General features: G+C 45.5%; 1 protein-coding gene across 9 annotated transcripts in view; it reads right to left on the bottom strand.

Annotated features, from left to right (window-relative positions):
- The window catches only part of ASTN2 (astrotactin 2), a 1,902,914-nt gene that overhangs the window by 673,596 nt on the left and 1,207,763 nt on the right, over window positions 1-21,555 (bottom strand). For 8 of the 9 annotated variants that reach the window (XM_033961675.1, XM_033961676.1, XM_033961677.1 and 5 more), the window contains one exon: window positions 20,131-20,281. In XM_033961675.1, the coding sequence (XP_033817566.1) occupies window positions 20,131-20,281 (151 nt within the window). Of the gene's footprint in view, window positions 1-20,130; window positions 20,282-21,555 lie in introns of those variants that run through there. The other variant, XM_033961683.1, reaches the window with a different exon arrangement.

The following is a 21,555-nucleotide window of genomic DNA, read 5'->3' as shown; positions in this document are numbered from 1 at the left end:
ATTCTTATTGAATAGATTACCAAAGCACCCGGCTATTGCTGGCAGAACCATCTTGAGGCAGTCAGAAGGATTGGGAGAGGAAAGGGTCCCTTCTGATGAGACCTCATTCTCCCACCAAATCTGATGATACAACATGTACAAAATGGACCTTTACCACCTGATATTCAGTGTTATTTAACAGGTCAAGAACAGCTCCTGACTGGTTAAATAGTGCCTACCTGGCTAACTGCCAATACTCAGTGGGAAATTGCCAGCTATTTACCTAGCAGCTAAAACTAGGCCAGCTATATCTCAAGGTAGGGGCTTCTTGGGGGCGGGGAAAATGAGCTCAAGAAACTTTTAGGCCCTGATATGAAAAAAGGAATGATCTCAGCCATATATTTATGTCTTAATGTTAAGAGGGATGAGCCTCTAAAATAAATGAAAGCTTGGGAATCTGATCTGGGTCAAGTGATTAATATGGCAGAATGGGAAAGCAGTTGGCAACACACCAATTCTCTTGTGCTGGCAACTGCTTTGGTGAAGAATAGATATAAAGCTCTATTGTGATGGCACTTTAACCCGGTAGTAATGGCTAAAATAAAAGGTGCTGGAGATGGGAGGTGCTGGAGGGGGTGTAGGCAGGGGGGGGGCTTATTTGCAAATATAGTGGGATATGGAATTGTCCAAGGTTTTAGGAAATCTGTGTTTCATACATTGTCTAATTTTGGATAGAAATATAAAAGTATCAATTAGGTTGGCGTTCTTGCATCACTATGATCCGGATTGGGATTTGGGGGCAATTAGTTTGTTTAAGTTGTTTCTGACGGCTTCCCGGCTTCTCCTAGCTGCCAGCTGGAAACTGCTCTTTGCCGGATGGGAAGCCGGTGGTGAACAAGATGGATGATGGATGATTGGTATGCTTTTTATAAGCTGTCAGCTTTGAAATAGGGAAGGGGAATGGGAACTTGTATACCAGCTTTTTGGGGCTTTGGCATTCCAAAGTTTACATTCAAAGTGGTACGCACTGGAGGATTAAGTGACTTGCCCAAGGTCACATGGAGCAGCACTGGGATTTGATCTCACAATACAATAAGATGGGGAGCTTTGCTAGAAATTGAAGGGGGTTTGCTGAGTTGGGGAGGGATGGGGTGGGAAATTTTTCTGTGGGGATATATAATAATTATTTTGTTGCGTGTAGGGATGGGTGCATTGAAGAAACACATTGCACTCATCTGATTATTTTTTGTTCTCTATATTACATTACATTACATTACATCAAGGATTTCTATTCCGCCTTTACCTTGCGGTTCAAGGCGGCTTACAAAAGATTTACAAAACGGGGTTACAGTGTAGGAATCGAAGATACATTAGAGTGGTAGTTAGGTAAATTCGAGGTAAGGATAATTACAGTTTACAGTAAAATTGTGTACATGGAGGTAAAATTAGGTGATGTTAGGGCTGATTTAGGAGTTTCTTAAAAAGTATTGTTTTTATTTCTTTTCTGAATGTCTTGTAGTCTGATGTGGTCATCAGTAGGTTGGAGATTCGGGTATCCATTTTTGCGGCTTGAGTGGCCAGGAGGCCATCGTGAAGCTTTGATCTTTTTACTTCATTGATTGGGGGAGGCATGAATGGGGAGTGCGCTTTTCTGTGTCTGAGTGTGGATGTCCGGTTGAGGCGGTTATTCAGGTAGGAAGGACTGTCTCCGTTTAGGGATTTAAATAGCATGCAGTAGAATTTGAATTGTATTCTTCCTTGGATTGGTAGCCAGTGTGAGTTGATGTAGGCTTCTGTGATGTGGTCAAATTTTCTTAATGAGAAGATGAGTCTCAAGGCTGTGTTTTGGATTGTTTGAAGTTGTTTGATCATAGTAGCAGTGCATGGGAGGAAAAGGATGTTGCAATAGTCTAGCAGTCCTAGGATTAAAGATTGTACTATAAGCTGGAATTGATTTCTTTCAAAAAATTTCCGGACTTGTCTCAGATTTCTCATGATTGTGAAAGATTTCTGGATTGTATTATTTATTTGTGGTTGCATGGTACAGCTTCTGTCTAAGGTCATTCCTAGTAGTTTTATGGTGGTTTGGATGGGATAGTTGATTGAGTTGAGTTCTAAATATTTTGAGGTTTGGATTTTGTCATTTTCGAATAGGATGAGTTTGGTTTTGTCTGGGTTGATTTTAAGTTTGTGATCTTTCATCCAGATCATAACTGTATTAAGTATTCGGTGTAGGGTGTTTAGCATGGTGGGTTTAGGCTGATCATAAGGTGTGAGGATGGTAATGTCGTCTGCGTAGCTATAGGTGGTTATACCTAGATTGTTCAGATGTGTTCCGAGAGAGGCAGTGTAAAGGTTGAAGAGGGTGGGGGACAGTGGGGAACCCTGTGGTACTCCGCAGGGGTTTGCCCAAGGTTCTGATTTTACGTTGTTTGATTTTACGCTGTAGGTTCTGGATTTTAGGAAGCCTTCAAACCAGGCGTATACTTTATCAGAGACACCTATTGCGTCCAAGATTTGCAGAAGGATATTGTGATCAACTAGGTCAAATGCTGCGGTCAGGTCTAATTGTATAAGGAGCATTTTTTTCCCTGTGCTGAGGTGTTGTCTGATTGTGTCCATAAGGGAGGCTAGGAGAGTTTCTGTGCTGAAATTGGATCTGAAGCCAGATTGCGTGGGGTGGAGTATGTTATGGTCATCTAGATAATTAGTGAGTTGTTTGGCCACTAGGCCTTCTGTAAGTTTGACGTATAGCGGTATTGAGGCAATAGGTCTGAAGTTGGAGGGTTGGTCTGGTGGTCCTTTTGGATCTTTTTGGATTGGAGTGATGATGATTTTGCTGAGTACAGAGGGGAAAATGCCATCCGTGAGCGTGGATTGAATCCATTGTAGAAGTAGTGTTCGGAATTTTACACTGGAGGTGGTAAGGAGGTAGGAGGGGCAGTGGTTGTAGTCACAGGAGGCGTGGCTGTATTTTTTGTAGAGGTTATTGAACTCGGGCCATTGTATGTTGGTGAATTGAGACCAAGTTCTGTCTGCTGCTGTTGAATCTTTTTCTGTGGGGTGAGTTGTGATTATGCTTAGGTGGGATGGGGTAGAATCGAGGGTGGCTCTGGCATTGATAATTTTGTTCTTGAAGTGATCAGCTAGGAGGGTAGCTGATGGGATTGGGGTATTGTTTGTGGTTGTGTAGGGTTTGGTGTCTGTCAGATCTTTTAGGATTTGGAAAAGTTTTTTGGTGTCTTGGAATTCTGTGCCTATAAGATTTGAGTAATGAGTTTTCCTTTTGTCTTTTAGTAGTCGTTTGTATTGTTTGATGCTGCTTTTCCAAGCAGTTTTTGTTTGTTCTAGATTTGTTTTTCTCCATTTTCTTTCTAATCTTCTACATTGTTTCTTGAGTTGGAGCAGTTCATTGTCAAACCATGGGTCTGATCTTCTGTTGGTTCTGGTTTTGGTTTGTAGTGGGGCTAATTCATCAAGGATGTTGGTGGACATATGTTTCCAGTGAGAGATGAAGTTTTTTGGGTCTTGGTCTTGGAGTGATTCATCTATTTTTGACCAGAAGGTGGTTGGTTCGATATATTTGCGTGAGGTGTATGTTCTTTTTTATGTTAGATTGAGGTGTAGTTTTGTTCTTGTTCCAATTGATTTTGAAGTTGTAGGTGAAGTGGTCTGACCAAAGCGATGGGGACCAGGTACCTTTGGGGGTTTGAATTACTGGGTTGGATCGTTGGTATGTCATGAATGCTGCAATGTCCAGTTGATGACCTTTTTCATGTGTGGTTTGTGGGTTTAGGATTTGGAAGGACAGGGCATTGAGGAAGGATAGACAGTTTTTTGCTGGTGTGGAAGTTGGGTCATCTAGGTGAAGATTTAGGTCTCCTAGGATAAGGTTGTATTCCGCAGTTAAGGAGTTTTGGTAAATGAAGTTTTCAAATTCCGGTCTCGCTGTGGTCCAGTTGCCTGGTGTTATATAGCAGAGCATGCAGTTTAATGAGTTATTTAGAGTAGTGCTTGTGAGATGGCAGGCGAGAAAGTCCATTTGTGGGGTGGATGTTTTTTCTAGTATGTTTAGGGTAAGGGAATCCTTGGTTATTATTGCTAGACCTCCTCCTCTTTTTTTTTCTCTGCAGGTCACTGATATTTTGTACCCCTGAGGGCATACCTCGGTTATTCTAGGGTCTGCGTCTGAGGTTAGCCAGGTTTCTGTGAGGAAGAGGCAGTCTAGGTTTTCTGTTGTTATCCAGTTTTTTATATGGTCCGTTTTGGGTCCTATGGCTCTGATGTTTACATATGCACAGTTTATGGAAGCGATGTCTGTTTGCTGACTGTGTTCAGTTTCAGGGTAGATGAGAGTTTTGGGATGATGTTGGGGTTTGGTTTTGTGGTGTGCAGGTCTTCTACTCCATGTTATGGTGATAGGGTATTGAGTGCTTGGGTGGTGGTTCGAGTGTCCTGTTGTGAGGGGTCTCCTGTTGAGGTTCTGGATGTTGGTTGCATAGGAACTTGCGGGATAAGTGGGTAAGTTGTTTGCTCTTACTTTCCAACTGGTAATGAGGAGGATTATCAGTAGGGTGGCATGAGTGTGTGCTTTCTGGGATAGCTTCATTTTGGTGATTGGTGATGTGGTCTTGTGCTGGTTCAGGGTGCTGGCAAGGGGTGATTGTGCTCCCTGTTGTGTGGAAAATAGGTCTTGTAGTTGGACCTTTCTGGCTATGGGAGGCGGGACTAGTCCCTTTTGCGGCTCGGGGTCGTTGTATTGTGTTGAGATCGTTCCTAAAGTCAGAGGATGATGATTTTGCGGTCGCTTCGCAAAGGTGCCTTTAACGGCACGCTGAATAGCTGGGCGCCGTTGCCGCTGAGCCTTTTAACTGGCTCGGCGGTGGAACGTGGGGGAAAGGGGCGGAGTGCGCTCCCACGCTTCCTTTCCTCTGCTCGGTCCAGGTGCGTCTGCCGGGGCCGGTGAGTAAGAAAGAAACTTAACTAAGTTTAAATTAAATAAAGAAACCTTGTCCTGCGCGTTGCCGCTGAGCCTTTTAACTGGCTCGGCGGTGGAACGTGGGGGAAAGGGGCGGAGTGCGCTCCCACGCTTCCTTTCCTCTGCTCGGTCCAGGTGCGTCTGCCGGGGCCGGTGAGTAAGAAAAAAACTTAACTAAGTTTAAATTAAATAAAGAAACCTTGTCCTGCGCGTTGCCGCTGAGCCTTTTAACTGGCTCGGCGGTGGAACGTGGGGGAAAGGGGCGGAGTGCGCTCCCACGCTTCCTTTCCTCTGCTCGGTCCAGGTGCGTCTGCCGGGGCCGGTGAGTAAGAAAAAAACTTAACTAAGTTTAAATTAAATAAAGAAACCTTGTCCTGCGCGTTGCCGCTGAGCCTTTTAACTGGCTCGGCGGTGGAACGTGGGGGAAAGGGGCGGAGTGCGCTCCCACGCTTCCTTTCCTCTGCTCGGTCCAGGTGCGTCTGCCGGGGCCGGTGAGTAAGAAAAAAACTTAACTAAGTTTAAATTAAATAAAGAAACCTTGTCCTGCGCGTTGCCGCTGAGCCTTTTAACTGGCTCGGCGGTGGAACGTGGGGGAAAGGGGCGGAGTGCGCTCCCACGCTTCCTTTCCTCTGCTCGGTCCTTGTTGCATTGTATACTTGCAATTTAAATTAAGACCTATCCCAAAAATAAGCTCTAGCATGATTTTTAAAGATGCTCCTAATATAAGCCCTACCCCAAAAATGAGACTTAGTTAAGATCGACCCCCAAAGCCCCCCTCCCCCGAATGTCCCCGACACTCCCTGACTCCATCCCTGACACTAGTGCTACCTGATTTCTAATATAATCTAATCTTCCATTTGTGAGTCGCACAAACCTATACAAGCTTGCTGAAAAAAATTGGACTTGTCAATTCAGCAACTCCCACCCCTGCTGCTTTAGGAGGCCTAGGAGAGGAGGTATGTCAGTCTCAAGGTGGGAGGGTCTGTGGGGTTCTGCTGCACAAGGGGATGGGTGAGAGGAATGATGCTGCACATGGAGGGGGCGGGGAGAAAGAAAAGAGGAAGAATTGGGGTAGAGGAGAAGAAGAAAGAGATGATTGCTGTACATGCAAAAACAATGACATCCCCCAAAATAAGTCCTAGTGCATTTTTTGGACCCATAATTAATATGACACTGTCTTATTTTCAGGAAAACACGGTAGTTATATAAAAAAGATTTTAAAAGAGAAAACAATTAGAAGTTGTTCTTGTATATGTCCTTATGTGACTTCATTTTAATATATTGCATTTCCTCTAAATTAATTGTGTATTCTGCTTTATGTACTGTAAGATGTAATACTCCTTAGTCTTATTTAATTGTCTGTCACCTAGACCCTTGTTTCAAGGATAGGAGACTTACACAATAAATAAGCACACATATTTTTCTGTTCAGTTTCAACTAGATGAATCCTGGGTATATACCAAGGATACGGTTTAAATCCTTGGAAATTAATCTTTTCATCAGGCTGAAGGTCACTAAACTTGAGAGGGTTACTGAATGTGTATCACTTGGTATTTTGAAAAAAGTTTCAATAAAAAGTAAAGCATTTCATGTTAGCACATGCTGTCCACAAAATCTATTCTAAATGCACACAAATATAGCTTAGAAAAATTGTATAATCTCCTCCCCCTCCCACCTTTTACAAAAGCTTGGCATGAGTTTTAGCACCAGCCATGGTGGTAACAGCTCCGATGCTCATAGATTCTTATGAGCGTCAGAGCTGTTACTGCCACGGCTGGCTCTAAAAACCATGCTATGCATTTGTATAAAGGGGGTAAATGATTCTTTACTTAGTGCTTTTATTAAAATAACTCCAAGGGCTCCTTTTATTAAGGTGCGCTAGCGGTTTTAGCGCAAACTACAATACTGCACACGCTAAATGCTAACGCCTCCATAGAGCTTGCGTTAATATTTTTCATTTAAAGAGCGCTAAAAACGCTAGCAAATCTTAATAAAAGGAGCCCCAAGTTTCCAGAGCACAAAAATAACGTAACATACAAAAATCACAATTCAAAAAGTTATAGTGAAAAGAGTGTGTTCATAAGCTGATAATACATGTCCCCAGAGAGACAATCCTTGATGTCATATATAGAGGGCCATTTTTTATATGATATATAAATTTGATTTTAGATGTTTTGAGGAACATGCACAAAAATCCAGTATCAAACATGCCCACTTTCAAAACAGCAAAAAGTCTATCTTGGTTTTTCAAAAATGTTCATTTTTCAGATGAGCAAGCCAAAGTACCATATATATTCGAATATAGGATGAGATTTTTGGGCCAAAAAAATGGCCCACAAATGGGGGGGGTCTCGTCCTATATTTAGGTCATCAACCCGACACCCTCCCAGACGATACACTAGGCCGGGACAGGAGGGATGCCTCCCGTCTTCCGTCCCAGCTGACTAACTTTTTTTTAACACCCCCCCTGGCGCGCGTTTACCTGCCATTTTTAATCCCTGGTGGTCCAGCAGTGTACGGGGCAGGAGCAATCTTTCTGCGCCCTGCCCCGTGCTGAGCCTCTCTGTCCCCGTTTCCTTTTCGTGGCCCAGCTGCGCACCCAACAAGCCCAAACTCTTCCTGCTTCCTGCTCGGCCCCGCGCTGCTCTCTGAATGGCGGCTATTCAGAGAACAGCGCGGGACCAAGCAAGAAACAGGAAGAGCTCGGCCCTGTTGGGCCGTGAAAAATGAACCGGGACGGAGAGGCTCAGCACAAGGCAGGGCGCGGAAAGATCGCTCCTGCCCCGTACACTGCTGGACCACCAGGGATTAAAAATGGCAGGTAAGCACACACCAGGGGGGTATTTTAAAAAAAGTTAGTCAGCTGGGACAGCAGATAGGAGGCATCCCTGCTGTCCCAGCCTACCACTACACCACAAGAGGTAGGAAGGTGAGTCAGGGTGCAAAGCCTGGCATGGAGTGAGGGAGGCTGAGTATAGAGCCTGGCAAGGAGTGAGGGGGGCTAGGTACAGAGCCTGGTAGGGCAGGGAGGGAAGAGGGCTGGGTGCAGAGCCTGGCAGAGAGCGAGGGGGTCTGGGTACATAGCCTGGTAAGTAAAAGATGACTGTGTGCAGAGCCTGGCAGGGGAGGGCGTGAGGGCGGGGACACTGGGTGCAGATACTGGCAGGGCATGGCATTTGAATATTAAGCCCCTGTGTTAAATTCGAGTCAACCATTTTTCCTCCTTTTGGGGGGGAAAATGGAGATCTCGATTTATATTCGAGTATATACAGTATATCACCAATTGATTCCACAGGCAAATAGGGAAAGCCAAACAAGAAGCAAAACTGATATCAAAGTTTATTAATAAAAGTCTGCACAATTAAAAGTGATGTAGATCAATGGATTAAACAAATGTGTTTCCCAGTAAGGAGAGGCCAGAATTTTTAGTAGGCTGGTCACACAGACATCCCAGCAGAGCAGTGGGACACCTTAAGGGGCACTATATCTGTTTGCTATAGAAACCTGTGAAAGGCAATTAGCCCTGCATGCCTTAGAAGCATAGATAAAACTCTGACTAGAAGACTGCTCCATTTTTACTTGGTAACTACAGCTCAAGCTTAGTGAGTATTTGCCAGCTAGCCATTTTCAGCAGGACATTATTAAAGCTGAAAGAACTTTGGACTCTGATGGCAGAAAGCCTACACAATTATAAGACTCTAGTGAAGAGAAATGCTAGGACTATGTTGCATTTGATAAAGCCCAGAGCAGATTTGAATTATATTTTGTTTTGAAGAATTCTTTTCTAGTTTGTAAAGTTCATGCCACCGGTGGAACCGGGATTGCATTGTGTTGCTGAGGCCAGTGGCCTAATAAAGCGTATAATTTTCACTGAAGCCATTCTGACTAATGGATTTTCTATAAAGAAACACACACCGGCTGTGCTAGGTAGTAACCTAGGGGTATCCTATTTGAAAGGTTTCCCTACTTCAAAGGGGCTCACGCCAGAGTTTAAGTCATATGTCACTGCCAGGCTGCCTAAAGCGCTTGGCGGAAACACAGGTGGTGACAATATGCATGAGATAGATTTGCATCTCAAGAAAGGAATGCATGCAAATCCATCTCATACATATTCATTGTGGATATCCTGAAAACCTGACCTGGCTCCGGTTCTTGAGGACCAGAATTGCCTACCCCTGGTCTAGTATATGCTCCTGGAACATCAGTAAACTTCACATAAAAAGGTCAAAATGTTTTATTATTTTTATAGAAAAAGCAAACAGAAAATATACAAATGGTAACTAAGACATTGTGCCATTTGTATATTTTTCTGTTTGCTTTTTCTATTAAAACAATAAAACATTTGAACTGGGGAAAAAAAAAGGTCCAGGTACACATCTCACCATAACTCCTTTATAGTGTATGGCGAGCCCTCAAAAACCCACCTAAAACCCCCTGGACCCAACTGGGCCCTTATGCATCCAGCTGTTCTTTTACCAGCTTGTCAGTGCTGTGGCCCGATGGTGATGTGGACTGGAGTTGATGTTCTAGTGCCGAAGATTGCTCTCTGTAGTTGGAGATCTTGATGTTGCTGGCTGAGCTTCATCTCATCTGTCTTGCTTGGACTGCTTTGGGATTTTGAGTTTTTCTGTTCTACTTTAATTTTATTCTTTTTATTTCTTTTTTCTTATAATTTTTTATTATTTATAATTAATATTTTTTATGTTATTGAATTTTGTTATAGCTTTACTATTTAATAATTGCTACTCAAGTACTTTAGTTAGATTGTGAGCCTTTGGGCCAGATAGGGACGTTCTAAGTACCTGATTTTATATTATTGCAACCCGTTCTGGGCTCCTGGGGAGGATGGGTTATAAAAATGAACAAATAAATAAATAAATCTATATATAGGTACAATAGGATTTGGGTGGATTTATTCTACCGTAAGTGTAGTAGTTAGAGTGGGGAGGGAGGGATGTAGGGGGTGCTGGAAGTGATGTTATGCGATGGAGGGGGCCACCAAAAAAAAGATGACTCAGGGTACCCTTATCCCTTGAGGTGACCCTGCTGGGTCCACTTCAGCTCCTCCTCATGTTCCTAGGATGAAGCCACATATGCAGCAGACAGAAGGGAAGGATTGAGAGCAAGTTTTGAATACTCTTCTACATCTTTCACTATGTCAATCTCACTCCAGGAGAAGGTAGTGGGAGAATCTGCAGTTTCTATTGAAACCTGTGGTCCGCAGGACAGTATCAACCACCAGCTTCTGCCATTCTTCTACTGGAGCAATAGTGTCACTTTCTAGAAGCTGCTGTCCTTTGCTAATGCATGCCCTGCACATTTGGTTCCATCAGCCTTGAAGATGTGAGGTAACTGCTCTTAAGGAGATCTGAGGGGGCACTTTAACAGTTAGATACACTGAGAAGAACATTAATGCAGACAGCTGAAGACAACTCTATGACTCATATTCTAGGAGAGCTGCTAAACTCACGTTGCCCCTCTCCTAAAGTTACTTCATTGGCTCCCCATCTGTTTCCGAATACAATTCGAACTCCTCTTGCTGACCTACAAATGCACTCACTCAGCTGCCCCTCACTATCTCTCTTCACTTATCTCCCCCTTTGTCGTTCCCCCGCCCCCCTCCGGGTGAGCTCTGCTCAGCTGGTAAGTCCCTCTAATCTGTGCCCTTCTCTTCAACTGCCAACTCCAGACTCCGTCCCTTCTACCTTGCAGCATCGTATGCTTGGAACAAGCTGCCCGAATCCCTATGGCAGGCGGTATCACTGACAGTGTTCAAGGCCTAGTTAAAAACCCACCTCTTCGAGAGTGCTTTCAACTCCTCTCACCTTGGGTTCTGCATGCCCAACCCTATATGTTATGTCTGTCTGTCCAAGTTAGACTGTAAGATCTTCCGAGCAGGGACCGTCTATAAATGTCAAAACGTACAGCACTGTTTACACCTTTCAGCACTATATAAGTGATTAATAATAGTAGTAGAGGGACATCAGTAGTGAAATGGAAGAGTGAAGGATCAAGGCCTGCTGTGAGAGACATTAATGGTAGGCAGGAAAGAATTAACAGCAAAGGAACTTGCTCCTTTCCTTTATTCTAGGGGTTCTTCTTCGTGCTCCTTTGTTTTTCTCAATTACCCACCCTTTAATTTCCACCTTCTTCCCTCTCTATTATCTCACTCTTCCCTCCTCTCCCCTTTCCATACAGAACTCTCTCTCTTCTCTTCACTTATGGGTTGATGCTTAGAACCCAATGCTGGTGCTAGAGGTGATTAGCACTGGAGTAGCATTGGTATTAGGGTACACAGAATGCTCTAATGGTTTCAACGCCAACACTGAAACCATTAGGGCAGACTGCATTTAAAAGGAATGTAAGTGCATTTAAATGTGGTCATTAGATAATCCACAGTGTATTCTTGATTATTTAGCCAGCTGAATAACTCAATTTCTAAGACTTGGTCCCTTTTCTTGTATTATGACACATATGTAGACAAAAGTTAAACTAAACAGCCAAGAAGCCAGACTTTGCATACAATGCAACACCACAGAAACAGTAACACATGTCCCCTAATACTGTCCCCTAATACTGTGCAAAATATAAAGATAGCATATGTGATTTTGAGAAAAAAAAACTGACAAATAATCACCCCATTACAAATTAACAAATAGAAATAAAACACAAATGAAAAAAAAAAACATTTTATTGGACTAATCCATTTTTTAATTAGCTTTCAGAGGCCAAAATCTCATTCTTCAGGTCAGTAGAGAATACTGCTCATATGGTATCCTGTCCTGACCTGGTTAGTAAATAATGTATTCCAAATTAGTCTAATAAAAAGATTACTTTATTTCCATTTTCTATTTATAAATATTTATAAATACAGCAACAATAAAGCAACAAATAAAAATCTTTTTTCTACCTTTTGTTGTTTCTACTTTAATCATCTTCACTCTCTTCTTGTCATCCAGAGTCTGTCCTCTCTCTCCCTTCCATGCATATGTCCTCTCTTTCTGCCCTTTCCTTCCACTGTTTCCCCCATCCCACCCCCTGTGGCCCTGTCTTTCCTGTCCAGCTTTCCCCCTCTGTTCCCTTTCTCCTCCTACACCCCTCATCCCAGGGCAAACATCTCTTTCTTTTTTCCTCTCCATTTGTGGATTTAGCATTTGTCCTACTTTTCACTCCTTATGTCTCTCTCTCTCTTTTTTCCTCCCTTCGTGACTTCAGCCTCTCTAATTTTTCCCCACTGCCTTATCTAATCTCTCCCTTACATAAGAATATAAGAATTGCTGCTGTTGGGTCAGACCAGTGGTCCATCGTGCCCAGCAGTCCGCTCACGCGGCGGCCCTTGATCAAAGACCAGCGCCCTAACTGAGACTAGCCCTACCTGCGTACGTTCTCGTTCAGCAGGAACTTGTCTAACTTTGTCTTGAATCCCTGGAGGGTGTTTTCCCCTACGACAGACTCCGGAAGAGTGTTCCAGTTTTCCCTTCTCCTGCCTGCCCTGTATTAAGGCATCTTTTATTCCCCCCCCCCCCCCCCACCGAGATATGGCACTCTCCATCCATGCCCTCTCAAGGTTTGAGAATTCCCCCCTATTCCCTTCCCCCTCCCATCTCTCCCTCACTTGCTATCTTTCTTTGCCACTCCCCCCACACAAACACAGTTGGCAGTGTAGCCTTCACAACTTGCTGCTCTTGCCTGTGTCAAGCTTTCCTTTCTGCTAGGTCTTGCCAACTTCCTGTTTCCACGAAGGCAGGACCCAGCAGAGGAAAGCCTGATGCCAGCAGAATACCCCCTTATGGGCCTGCACTGAATCGGTGAGTCCAATTTTTTCTGAGAATGAATCGATTCAACCAAAGTGAATCAGTGAATCGATTTGAATCGGGCAGCTCTACCTCCTGCCAGTTACCATGAAACAGGCTGCAACTGAAGCTAAGAACAAGAGGAAATAACTCCTTCTTAATCTTTTCTCCAGTAATTTTGGTTTGGGAAGGGAAAGTCAGTTCAGGGAAATTGGTTAACTAGTTAAAATCAAAAAGTAATTTTTGTTATTATGTTGCTTTTGTATATTGGTGTAAGAAGGATGGTATAGACCAGGGGTAGGCAATTCCGATCCTCGAGTCTCCATGCTGCCGCATGCGCAGTAGGAGCTTGCGGTGGTTTCGTTCTCTTGCACATACATGGCAATGGCTTCCCCTCTCCCACACCCCAGCCAGCTTGCACCTCAACGAATAGCAAATGTCCAGGCTTCTAGAGGTCAAGGCACTGCTGCCAGGTGCACAGACAGCGAGTGAGAACATGATCACGGCTCTCCAGTGTTGTGAAGGAGCCAGAGGTAAAAGGGAGGAGAGCTTGCCTGAGAGAGACGGGGGGAGATAAAAGTAAGGGAGAAGGGCTACTGCTGGACAGGTGGAGTAGGGAAGAGGTGCTGCTGAACAGGGGGGAGGTAAAAGGAAGGGAGAAGGGCTACTGCTGAATAGGGGAAGGGGTGCTGCTGAACAGGGGGGAGAGACAGAAAGAAAGAAAGACAGACAGATAGCGGACAAGGAGAGAGACAGAAAGAAAGAAAGAAAGAAATACCTAAGTCTACACATCTATTCTAGCACCTGTTAATGTAACGGGCTAAAAAACTAGAAAATAAATAAAAGTGATGCCATTCTGTTGCGTGACAAGAATTAAAAATTTCCCTTGCTTTCAGCACATTGTAAAAAGACAATTGCTATCATAGCTCATCTCACATTTTACACATTAAAAATAACAGGAGAGAAATAAAGAAATAAATAGAAGTGATGCCATTCTGTTGAGTGATAAGAATTTAAAATGTTCTTTGCTTTCAGCACACTGCAAAAAGACAGTTGACAATTGCTATCTTACTTCATCTTAATTATTATTATTTTTTTTTTAAAAGACAAAGTAAAATAAAAATTTAAAAATTTGTCTCACCATCTCTCCTCATGCATAATCCAGCAGTGAGAAACAGCACTTCCCATAGTGGAATGGCATGATAAATGACTCAAAGTCAGAAAATCAAGCCCCCCCCCTCCAATCAAACTGTATATGGGGAACATACAATGTAGCTGCATGACTCACTTTGTCAGCACCACTCACTTAAAAATATTCCAAGGAATCAGCCCAATATATATCTGAGAACAGTCCCAGAGGCAGTAGTGCCAACTTTCTCTGATTTTTCAAAACTACCTTAGAAATATGTTTAATAAATAAAGAGCCTCACCAAGATATATACAGTGGTGCCTCACACAACGAACTTAATTGGTTCCAGGAGCAAGTTTGTTATGCGAAACGTTCGTTATGTGAAACGCGTTTTCCCATAAGAATACATGTAAAAAAAAATAATTCGTTCTGCAGCATAAAATATGCTAAGATGACATAAAAAAAGATAAATTTTTGGTTATTATTTTTATTTAGATACATCTAAAAACATAATTGTTTTTTAAAACAACACACATTTTTTAAATTTAAAGACAAACTAAGTAGAGTCTAATTTTACAGTGAGAGAGGGCAGAGTCTCAGCGGCAAAAACTGGGACTTAACTGTTCATTTTTTTTTTTTTCTACCGTGTTTCACCGATGATAAGGCAGGGCCATCAAATAAGACAGCCCCCCCTTTTTAGAAAAAAATGTAAAATAAGGCACCCCCCCCGCAAATAAGCCACCCACCGATACCTGCGCTTACCCGAATCGGGTGGTACGGTGGGTGACTCCGTGTGGTCCCTGGCACCCCCGACACAATCGGGGCAAGAGGGAGCTCAAGCCCTCTTGCCCCCCCCCGACTCCCCGACACGATCGGGGCAAGAGGGAGCCCAAGCCCTCTTGCCCCCCGACTCCCCGACACGATCGGGGCAAGAGGGAGCCCAAGCCCTCTTGCCCCCCCGACTCCCCGACACGATCGGGGCAAGAGGGAGCCCAAGCCCTCTTGCCCCCCCCCCGACTCCCCGACACGATCGGGGCAAGAGGGAGCCCAAGCCCTCTTGCCCCCCGACTCCCCGACACGATCGGGGCAAGAGGGAGCCCAAGCCCTCTTGCCCCCCCGACTCCCCGACACGATCGGGGCAAGAGGGAGCCCAAGCCCTCTTGCCCCCCCGACTCCCCGACACGATCGGGGCAAGAGGGAGCCCAAGCCCTCTTGCCCCGCCGATTCCCCAACTCCCCGACAATATCGGGCCAGAGGGAGCCCAAGTCCTCCTGGCCACGGCGACCCCCTAACCCCACCCTGCACTACATTACGGGCAGGAGGGATCCCAGGCCCTCCTGCCCTCGACGCAAACCCCCCCCCCCCCCAACGACCGCCCCCCCCCCAAGACCCTCCGCCCGCCCCCCCCAGCCGACCCGCGACCCCCCTGGCCGACCCCCCACGACACCCCCAACCCCCTTCCCCGTACCTTTCTGTAGTTGGCCGGACAGACGGGAGCCAAACCCGCCTGTCCGGCAGGCAGCCAACGACGGAATGAGGCCGGATTGGCCCATCCGTCCCAAAGCTCCGCCTACTGGTGGGGCCTAAGGCGCCTGGGCCAATCAGAATAGGCCCGGGAGCCTTAGGTCCCTCCTGGGGGCAGGGCCTGAGGCACATGGTCGGGTTGGGCCCATGTGCCTCAGGCCCCGCCCCCAGGAGGGACCTAAGGCTCCGGGCCTATTCTGATTGGCCCAGGCGCCTTAGGCCCCACCAGTAGGCGGAGCTTTGGGACGGATGGGCCAATCCGGCCTCATTCCGTCGTTGGCTGCCTGCCGGACAGGCGGGTTTGGCTCCCGTTCTGTCCGGCCAACTACAGAAAGGTACGGGGAAGGGGGTTGGGGGTGTCGTGGGGGTCGGCCAGGGGGTGTCGCGGGTCGGCTGGGGGGGCGGTCGGAGGTTCTTGGGGGGGGCGGTCGTTGGGGGGAGGGGGGGTTTGCGTCGAGGGCAGGAGGGCCTGGGATCCCTCCTGCCCGTAATGTAGTGCAGGGTGGGGTTAGGGGGTCGCCGTGGCCAGGAGGACTTGGGCTCCCTCCTGGCCCGATCGTGTCGGGGAGTCGGGGGGGCAAGAGGGCTTGGGCTCCCTCTTGCCCCGATCGTGTCGGGGAGTCGGGGGGGCAAGAGGGCTTGAGCTCCCTCTTGCCCCGATCGTGTCGGGGAGTCGGGGGGGCAAGAGGGCTTGGGCTCCCTCTTGCCCCGATCGTGTCGGGGAGTCGGGGGGGCAAGAGGGCTTGAGCTCCCTCCTTGCCCCGATCGTGTCGGGGAGTCGGGGGGGCAAGAGGGCTTGGGCTCCCTCTTGCCCCGATCGTGTCGGGGAGTCGGGGGGGCAAGAGGGCTTGGGCTCCCTCTTGCCCCAATCGTGTCGGGGAGTCGGGGGGGGCAAGAGGGAGCCAGGCGGAGAGAGGGCAGTTAAGCGCAGTGCCTGCGCGGAAGGATGCAGCTCGGGCGACTTCGTTGTGTGAAACGAAGTTCGTTGTACGAATCAAGACATAAAGTTCGTTGTGCGCAGCGTTCGCTGTGCGAGGCGTCCGTTATGCGAGGCACCACTGTATCAAGCTCACTAATACCTCAAACTCCTCACTTCTAATGCATAATCCCTTTGCTCCTCAGAAGTACCACCTGGGCTCAAAAGCTTTCGCAGCCCTAGGCTTTATGTACGACCTCCTCACTGGAGCCGTTATCAATTTTTACTCACAAACTTTATTTTTAAATTTTTATTTAACAACCCTTCTAGCATATTTCAAGGGCACTTAGCTTTTAATTGTGGTCTTCTTTTGAGGGAAATAGGAGCCAACATGTTTCACCCACAGAAGGTTTTTTTCAAGGCTTATCATTCCTTAGCAACATTCAGTGGTCATATATGTCGGTGTAAAGCAGAAAGGGCGGGACCGCCGGAAGAGGAAGCAGCGCAGACGCAGGGCTCACAGAAGGGCCGGGACCGCCAGAAGAGGAAGCATTTCAGAGCAGGGCTCACAGAAGGGCCGGGACCGCCGGCAGAGGAAGCAGCAGGAGAACGGTAGGAGCTTCTCCATGATGGGGGGGGGGGTGGGGAGGCTGTGGGGGTGCGAGCGGTCCTTCAGGGTGGGGGTGCGATCGGTCCTGCGGAGGGGGGGGGGGTGAATCGGACGTCGGGGGGGGAGTGCGGGCGGTCCTGCGGGGTGAATCAGACGTCGGGGGGGGGGGGCATCAGGCTTTCAGGGTGGGGACAGGACTTCAAGGGGGAGAGGAGAGTCGGGGCGGGCCAGAGGAGAGTCGGGCGGTGACGGGAGAGTCGGGGCGGCATGCGCGGTATACGGGTGTGCGCGGTATATAAAAATTTCTTTATATAAATTACAGTTTCCCGCGCGCTATACACGGGTGCGCAGTATATGAGTGAAAATACGGTATATGCACTGCTATATGCTGTTAGCACTGAGCATTGCAAAGATAAGTGGGAGGAATGTTCCTGGCACATGTTGCAGAAGAGTATTCCGGTAAGCACAGCACTTGTTATACATGCCCAGGCAAACCAGGTAGTGAAACACACAACAGCACTACTCTTCTATGCCTTTAAATATAAGCTTTTCAATGTTTGCTTTCAATTACAGGTGCCAATGTGTGAACTTTCGGGTTTGCTCTGACTTGAACTCATTCATCTCTCACCCTACCAGCACTTAGGGGCTTGCATGGGCTTCCTTCTGCTTCCAAATAAAATAAAAACTGGCAGATTTTAAAGAAAAAAATTGTACAAAATCCTGTCTTCAAACACCCTAATCTCTGCTCCGAGCTGGCATTTTTTTTTTTCAGCGAAAAGGCAACCTTGTTTTGTGCGCTGTTCTTTAAGCATTAGGAAATGACCTCATTAGCATCCGTTTGACTATATTTGCATGCTATTTGTGCAAATCATTGTGTGCATATGTCTCCCACTCACTAACACGAGTGCTAGTCAGGCGCCTGTGTTTGGTTTTGAACATTGACCTGTCAGTGCTTCTATTTTAGTCTACCAATAAGATAAAATCCTCTAGCTGACCTCATTTGTAGGTAGGCAGAGTAATGTCCTATAGGTAAACTTTCTGATTTTCTAAAGGAAGCTGTAAATTGCAGGTAGGTGGTAGAACGAAAAGTTTTAACACCTCCTGGCTTTGACCTTCCATCTGCTAGGGAGAACCTTCAAGTTAATCCTAATCAATGTAGGTCTCGGAAATATTGAATCTTTTACTATGTCACCTAGACCAATAGGCATTTAGGCATAAGAGTGATACTGAGGTATAGGAAACAGCTGCTGACCTACATGGATGTGTGAAGTTATGGGGGGGGGGGTCCCTCTGCTTTCCTTCTAGTTACAGATAAAAGGGGAAACTGAGCTATTATAGTTCAAGTGCCCTGGCCACAACTCTTGTGCTTCAGGAACATCCTAAGTAGAGTTACCATATTTGTTATGACAAAAAAAGAGGACACACTAGGTTGAGGATGTGTGATAAGTTGGTAAGTGCACCATAGAAATAGGAATCACTTGTAACTGAGGTGTTACACCGAAAAGGTTCTGATCTGGAGATTCTACACTTGTGTGTAGCCAAAATGAAATCTGATGAATAACAGAGATAATGTCAAACTGAAGCTGGCATCAATCTAAAGCCCCTGAAGACGCTGAAAGGCGAAAAGTAGAACTGTGTTGGGCTATTTGCTCAGTTTATCTGGAGTGGATGATACATGGAGCAGATTTGCGATTGGAAAATAGAAGATAAGCAAAGGAAAAGTTGATGAAGATTTTCTGGGACACTTTTATTGGACAACACTTTGCATAGTAAATGGACTTTTATGATTGATTTAATTAGGTAGATTGGGAGGGTTTCAGTAGTATGAATGAATGAATGAAATTTTTTTATGAATATGCATAGGATGCGTTCCTTCTGCAACTCAAGAATGATCCAGCGCTACAACCTGCCTCTGCACTCTCCATGTTTAATCCATAAAAAAATCACTCTTCGAGTCCACATTTGAGTTCCAGGGCCCCAAGATCTGAACTTGCCTTCTGGCCTGTTTGCAACAGATCCCTTCCTACCTTCAATTCAGGAAATCATTAAAAACACATCTGTTCTCACTGTAATCCAGCACATGAACTCTATGAGATTGTAAGCTCTACTGAGAAGGGACTGTTTTGAATGTTTTAATGTGCAGTGCTGCGTACATCTAGCAATGCTATAAAAATGATAAGTAGTAGTAGTATAATGTTTGATCCTTGATGCTACTATAATGAATCCTAATTAATCTTATGTAAGCCACAATGATTCCTAGCAGACAATTGCAGGGTATAAGAAACAATATGGTATGGTAAGGATACAATTGACTACAGTGATTAGCAATTCCTTTCATGCATATTCATTAATGATATCTTGAAAATCCCTGACCTGTTGGTAGCCCTTGAGGACTAGAAATGGGAATCACTGCCCTAGAAGCAACTCTACTGCTTTAAATCTAAATAGATTATTTTGGCGGAGGGAGAGAAGGTGGGAGGTAGGTAATGGATACAGAGAAATGAGAGCAAAAATCATCATTTTGCAATATATTGTTTTTCTACTACCCAGATCCAGTGGCGTAGTAAGGAGAGGGTGGGGGGGGAGGTCCACCCAGGACGCCATCTTGGTGAGGGCGCAGGCACCCATCCTCCCCTACTGACGAGCGTGTGTGCCGCTTCCCTTCCCCCATACCTCTGTAACGTTCCTGGTGCAAGCAGCAACCCCCATGCTGCTGTCGCACCAGCATCGGCTCTTTCTCCGATGTCACTTCCTGGACCCGCGCCTAGTTACTTCCTCAACCCTTCACCAGCATCAGTAAGTAATCCTATATGAAGATATATTGCAACACACTGTATGAAAACCCTATATTATAACACTGTGAATGTAAACTAACATTGGAGATATAAATTGGGGATATAAATCTAAATAAACAAATATTTTGAGTCCACAGCGTTTCAGCTGCAAACGAAGAAGCCACCTGATCAGATACAGAAACAAGTATTCCTGACTGAGCTAGCAAGAGGACTCACTTCCAACACTTTATTGCTCATTTGTCTCGCCTTACTTCACCCTATCACAGAACCATAACAATTGGCAGGCAATCCAAAATGATGGTGGAAAGAAACACAAAGGAAAAAAACAACAACAAAAATCCCCCCAGAAACTCACAGGTAATCGGCAGGGATCTTTTCTCTAGGGCTTAAAGAAGGGCATACATACCACACAACCTGTGGAATCAACCTTCCGGTCCGACACACATTTGAAGTTGCGGGTGCAACCACCGTTGTTGCGAGAGCAGTCCCGGACTGGCCCAAAGGAGGAGAGGAGGTCATCAATGGTTTCGAAGTAAGTCGATAGCATCGCTTCTTCCCTTAGAAAGAAAGGAGACAGTCAGTGGTAATCCATACTGATCGCTGAGGTTGGGGAGGGATGGAAGATGATGAGGAGATGTATGATACAGGCACTGAAGAGTGGAGGGAAAACAGTTTTCTTAGTCTTTCATCAAGTGTCAGTGAAAAGCACAAGTAACAGAAAAGTCCTGTTGCAAATATTATGTACTGCAGGGGTTCTGAAGCCAGTCAAGCTTTCAGGATAATCATAATGAATATGCATGAGATAGATTTGCATATAACTAGAAACAGTGCATACAAATCTCTCTTGTGCATATTTATTGTAGATATCTTGAAGATCAAACTAGCTTGGTGTGTCCTGAGGACTGGGTTAAGAACCTCTGTTGTAATGAATATAATATACATGTATTCCCTTTTGCAGAAATGGTAACTGCAGATTGTATCCCAGCAGCAAAAGCTTTAGAGCAAACGATGTTCCCCAGTTGATTACTCTTTCTCCCGGCATCCTAGTGATTTATAGTCCCAGTTTTGCTTTCTCAGACACGCAAAGCCTGAAGGGGGAGGAAGCTCTCCATGGCCTCACTTTCATAGATAAGAAACTCAGTTAAGCACCAATAAGCTACCAGTTATGTTGTGGTCAGAAATTCTATTAGTCTGTTCAGCCACCGTGTCCTGACCCTCAGCTCAGCTTCCAAGCTTATAATTCAGTCCCAGTGGGTAGCACAATTATCTACTGCAGCTCTTATGCCCACTGCTACAGTTCTGCTCCTGTAAGAGGCTGTACCATCAAGCACTCCCCTCTGGGTTATGCTGCGAGTTCACTTTGTAGAAAGTGTGAACCAGTGCTCACTCAAGAAAGCCCCCACAGGAGGTACTAATTTCATGGTTTTCTTCAGGCAGGAACAAGGAAATGTCTGTACCACTCTGTCATTACCTTCAAAAACAAGGGGAGTCCACCCCGGCTTACATAGCATGAAAACCGCATTGGAAATGTGACTCTTTGGTGGGGGTAGGGATAGGATTAGGATAAATGAAGCAAAGGTTTGGATCCCAAAGGTGAAAAAAGGAGATATATATAGCCATGAAATGTTTGCTGTCTTTAAAATATATCCACTTGTAAAACCCTTCAGTCACTTTCCAATCTTTTTGCCCATAATATCACAAAAACTTGGTAGCAGAAATGATTTTTGCCAGCACATTTAGGGATGGATTCAACAAATGGTGCCGAAAAGATCCCTGTTAAACTACTATTCTGCAAATTCTATTCTATTCTATTGATAAGTCTTATATATCA

Source organism: Geotrypetes seraphini, chromosome 10 (assembly GCF_902459505.1).
Source record: "Geotrypetes seraphini chromosome 10, aGeoSer1.1, whole genome shotgun sequence".
NCBI classification, from domain to species: Eukaryota; Metazoa; Chordata; class Amphibia; order Gymnophiona; family Dermophiidae; genus Geotrypetes; species Geotrypetes seraphini.
Note: the sequence above shows the minus strand (reverse complement) of the source record. Positions and strands in the feature narration are given on the sequence as shown.